At 52.6% G+C, this 5193-nt stretch overlaps 1 protein-coding gene across 3 annotated transcripts in view; it reads left to right on the forward strand.

Annotated features, from left to right (window-relative positions):
- Positions 1-769: 769 nt before the first annotated feature.
- The window catches only part of ZNF398 (zinc finger protein 398), a 50531-nt gene continuing 46107 nt past the window's right edge, over positions 770-5193 (forward strand). The window contains exon 1 of one of the 3 annotated variants that reach the window (XM_032762076.1): positions 770-1072. In XM_032762076.1, the coding sequence (XP_032617967.1) occupies positions 1049-1072 (24 nt within the window). In that variant the 5' untranslated portion in view covers positions 770-1048. Of the gene's footprint in view, positions 1073-1209; positions 1673-5193 lie in introns of those variants that run through there. The other 2 variants (XM_058427693.1, XM_058427696.1) reach the window with 2 other exon arrangements.

Below are 5193 nucleotides of genomic sequence, written 5' to 3' on the forward strand. Positions count from 1 at the left end.
AAAAAAAAAAAAAAATTAGCTGGGCATGGTGGTACATGCCTGTAATCCTAGCTACTTGGGAGGCAAAGGCAGGAGAATCGCTTGAACCCGGAAGGTGGTTGCAGTGAGCCGAGATCTCGCCACTGCACTCCAGCCTGGGCGACGGAGTAAGACTCCGTCTCTAAATAAATAAATAAATAAAAATTAAGAATCCCATTTCCAGACCAGGCCCCGGAGAGTCAATAATCCGAGATGTGAAGGAGACCTTAGAATATTATTTGATCCCAACACGGGCCGCGTGGGACGTGAACCGCCTCACCTTGGCAACCACATTTGTAATTTCTGCAAATGATCTATATCTTTTTCATTTCCAAATTGTGCCTCTCCGTCAATCATTCCACCCACAGGCTCCCTTCAGCCCTGTCCCCCTTACTCTCACCCTGCACATTTCCGCTCTTCTAAATACGGCTGCCCTTCAGCAGAAGCTGTTCCCTGCAGACGGCGCCTGCGTATCGAGCCTCCGTGAAGAAAATCACTCCCCAGAATGAGCCCGGCTTTGCGGCTGGGTCCTAAACTGCGCTCAGCTGAACCTTCTCGTGGGAATGTGAGAAAGAAGAACACACGTGGGACCCCAATAACAACCCTCCCCACACGGAAGCCCAAGAGCCGGGGGTGGGAGGGAGGGGCGGAGGCGACGCGAACGGCGCTGGCTGCGGGGGCCGGCAGGGGGCGCGCTGGCCGCGGCGGCCGGGAAGCGCGAGCCTGCGGCGCGTCTAGGCCCGCGCGGTTCCCGGTGCACTCGCTGCCCACAAAGCGCCAGCTGAGGGGCCGCTGCGGGCGGAGTCGGCCTCGCGACCCCAGCTTGACCCGTCGCCTGCTGCCCTGCGCCTCCGCCGCGTTCCTGCGCGTCCCGAGCCCCGACGGCCTCGTGAGTCCCGTCCGTGCAGGGAAGGCAGGGCCGGGTCGGCGCCCCCTGTAGAGAGGACCCGGCGGCCGGGCCTGCGTGGAGCCGCGCGCGGCGGCAGCGGCGGCGGCGACTTCCGAGGCCCGGGCCAGACAGCGCAGGACCATGGCTGAGGCGGCCCCGGCCCCGGTAAGGGCGGCCGCGCGCGAGCGTTGTGAGCCCCCGAAACCCAGACCCCGAGGGAGGAAGGCGGGCGGGCAGGGAGCTGCCAGGCACAGGCGCCGTTCTCGGGTCCCGCCGGCCACGTCGCCTGTCGCCCGTGCTTGGCGGCTGCAGCCTCGCGTGAGGGGACTTAGCGGGTGGGTGTGAAACCGCCCACCCAGGGACACCAGGCTGGGCCGCAGGTCTGAGGGGGACTCGCAGGCAGCTGTGAGACCCGGGGCCCTGCAGTTGGGTTGAAGCCGAGGGGGTGCCTGCTGCGTGTCAGCCCCACGGCTGCCCTCCAGACGCGCAGCGGGGTTGGGCTGGGGAGCAGTCAGCCATACTCGCGGCCGCGGGAGCGGTCGTCACCAGCAATCTGAGCGGTGGCGCGGGCGGCATTTAGTGTGCGGAGGCGCATTCCCGCCGCGCTGCGTGACGCCTGGGCTCCCGGCACCGGACTCGAGACACGCGGAAGGCCCTCCCGAAATATCTGCTGAATGAATGGTGCGGACCCGGAGGCTGGAGTGGCCTGGCGTGCGTGGCGGTTCATTCGCGGGTGTTTGCCAAGGCCTGCGGGGACAGGCAGCGGTCAGTTGCCAGGACGACCGAGGCGACCGGGCCGCGCCTGCACGCAGCCCCGTAGAATAAGAAGGGGACGGTCAGGCCGCGGGGAAAGCATTTGCCACCCAAGAGGTCTTTGGTCACCTCTGGGAGAGCCATTGTACTGGGTCAGGAGCCACACTGGCACATGAGGGGTGACTGGGAAAAGGAGGAAGAGCAGCGATGGGTAGGGGATAGAGCAGAGGGAAGTGCCACCTCCACTCTTGGACCTGTTTTTCTTTTTTCCAGCCTTTTTTTTTTGTGTATAGATGGGATGGTAGCGATGATCTTGTGTCAATGCCAGTCCTGGCTAATAGAAATATAAGGGAAGCCGCATACAAAACTCTAAATCAAGCTTGTCCAACCCGCGGCCCCCAGGCCGCATGCGGACTAGGACTGCTTTAAATGCGGCCCAACACAAATTCGTAAACTTTCTTAGAACATTATGAGATTTATGCACGGACCTTTTTCTTTGTCTTTTTTTTGTTTGTTTAAGCTCATCAGCTATCATGATCAGTATTTTATGTGACCCAAGACAGTTCTTGGCCCGCTGTGGCCCAGGGAAGCCAAAAGATTGGACACCCCTGCTTAAATTCTCTAGGCGTCACGTTTAAAAAGTAAAAAGCCAGGCGCTGTGTTGTGCGCGCCTGTAGTCCCAGCTAGGCTGGGGGCTGAGGCGGAAGAATCACTGGAGCTCAGGAGTTCGAGGCAGTTCACACCGCGTCTCCAAAATAAAAAAAATTTTTGAGAAGTTAGAAAATAAAGATAAATAAATGAAATTAATTTTAATTACATATTTATTTAACTCGATATATGCAAAATATTATTTCAACATGTAATCAATTTATTTTTTTATTTTTTTGAGGTGAAGTCTCAGTCTGTCCCTCAGGCTGGAGTGCAGTGGCGCCATCTGGGCTCACTGCAACCTCTGCCGTACCGGTTCAAGCGATTCTCCTGCCTCAGCCTCCCGAGTAGCTGGGACTACAGGCGCGTGCCACTACGCCCGGGTCCTTTTGTGTTTTTAGTAGAGACGGGGTTTCACCGTGTTTGCCAGGATGATCTCAATCTTCTGACCTCGTGATCCGCCCGCTGGGATGCAAAGTGCTGGGATTACAGGCGTGAGCCACCGCGCCCGGCCTCATGTAATCAATTTAAAAACATTAATGGCCAGGTGTGGTGGCTCAAGCCCGTTATCCCAAGCACTTCAGGAGGCTGCCGTGGGAAGATAGCTTTAGCCCAGGAGTTGAAGACCAGCCTGGGCAACACAGGGAGACCCCATCTCTAAAAAAAAAAAAAAAAAATTTTTTTTTTTTTTTGTAATTAGCCAGGCGTGGTGGCATGCACCTGTACTCCCAGCTACTCAGGAGGCTTAGGTGGGAGGTATTTGAGCCAGGGAGGTGGAGGCTGCAGTGAGCTGTGATCCTGCCACTGCCATCCAACCTGGGCAACAAAGTGAAACCCTGTCTCAAGCAAACGAATATTTTTTTCATACTAAGTCTTCAAAATCTCGTGTATTTTATACTCATAGCACATCTCAATTTAACTAACCACATTTCAGGTGCTCAGTGGCCACATGTAGGTAGTGGCTACTGAATTGAACAGTGCCAGTCTACCCTATGGAGAAGAATCAGGAGACAGATTGACACTAAGAAAGGAACAACCTACCCAAAAAGGTGGAAGGGGTTGGCATAAGTGAAGCAAATTTGGAGAGTTAAGATTTAAATAGGATGCAACTTCCTTAGGAAGTAAAGAAGAAAACTTAGATTCGGTTACTGATAAGTTTGAAGCGAGGAGTATGAAGAGAAAGTTGAATGAATTTAGGTCTGATTAATTTTCGTCTCAAAGTAAGAGGACATGTCATCTTCTGAGAGTGGGGGCTGCAGCAGACAAGTCTTACTACTCAGTGTCAGCATCACCTGGGAATTTGTTAAAAATACAGAATCTCAGACTGTGTACCGTGGCTCACGCCTGTAATCCCAGCACTTTGGGAGGCTGAGGCAGGTGGATCACTTGAGCTGAGGAGTTTGAGACCAGCCTAGGCAATATGGTGAAACCCTATCTCTACCAAAAATACAAAAATTAGCGGGGCATGGTGGTGTGTGCCTGTGGTCCCAGCTACTCGGGAGGCTGAGGTGGGAGAATCGCTTGAGCCCATGAGATAGAGGTTGCGGTGAGCTGAGATTACACCACTGCACTCCAGCCTGGGTGACAGTGAGACCTCATCCCAAAAAAACAAAAACAAAACCCAACAGAATCTCAGTTTTCCTTACAGACCTACTGAGTAAAAATCTGTACTTTGAAAAGATCTCCAGGTGATTCTTCCCCGCCACCCCCCCGTCCCAAGACAGAATCTCGCTCTGTCACCATGCTGGAGTGCAGTGGCACGATCTCAGCTCACTGCAACTTCCGCCTCCCGGGTTCAAGTGATTCTCTAGCCTCAGTATCCCGAGTAGCTGGGATTACATCGCTTGCCACCACACCCAGCTAATTTTTGTATTTTTTAGTAGAGATGGGGTTTCACCATGCTGGTCAGGCTGGTCTCAAACTCCTGGCCTCAGGTGATCCACCTGTCTCGGCCTTGCAAAGTGCTGGGATTACAGGCATGAGCCACCGCGCCTTGCCCCTCCAGGTGATTCTTATTCATGTTAGTTTGAGGACAAACTGTACTAAAAGCTGAAGGACTGCTGAGGCTTTGTAGTAGCCACTTTATGGAATGGGACAAGCGGCATGGAGGGTGGTAGCCACTTTATGGAATGGGACAAGCGGCATGGAGGGCACGAGTCAGTGTTGAGATCCCCACTAAGCTGAGAAGCCATTGGTATGTGGTGACAGCAGTTTACCTGGTGATTTCCTCTAGGCACGCTTACCAATCTGCTTACAGGAATGGAGAAAGAATGATTGGATTGATTCAAGGCCGGAGGTTAGCTGAGCAGGTGAGGCAGAAAGACATGAGAGAAGGGGGGTTGGAAGTGACTGACGTGATCAACTAGAGAAAAAAAGCCAGGAACGGGCAGATAAACCAGGAGCGAATGGAATGGTCAAAGGACTAGGTGAAATGAGAATAAAGTAGTGGGTAAGCTGGAAAGATGGGAGATTGTGGTCAGAGAGTGGCTTATCAGGTTCATAGAGTTAGAAGGCTTTGTATACGTCATCCTAGTCCAACTTATTTATTGTGGGAATTTTTTCCTTTTATACTACTCTTTGTTTTGAAGTAAATTATTTTGGAACAGCCTTTTATTTTCTTGGAAAGATCAATAACCCAGGAGTTATAGGTTACAATGAGCTATGGTCATGCCACTGCACTCCAGCCTCGGTGACCCTGTCTCTAAAAATAAAAAAATTTAAAAAAATTAAGCTATAGAAGACACCCTGGTTTGCATGCAAGCCTATTTATTTATTCATTCATTCAATAAAAATTTCTTTCTTTTTTTTTTTTTGAGACTGAATCTCGTTCTGTTGCGTAGGCTGGAGTACAGTGGCACAATGTTGGCTCACTGTAACCTCCGCCT

Source organism: Hylobates moloch, unplaced genomic scaffold (assembly GCF_009828535.3).
Source record: "Hylobates moloch isolate HMO894 unplaced genomic scaffold, HMol_V3 SCAFFOLD_1, whole genome shotgun sequence".
NCBI lineage: Eukaryota > Metazoa > Chordata > Mammalia > Primates > Hylobatidae > Hylobates > Hylobates moloch.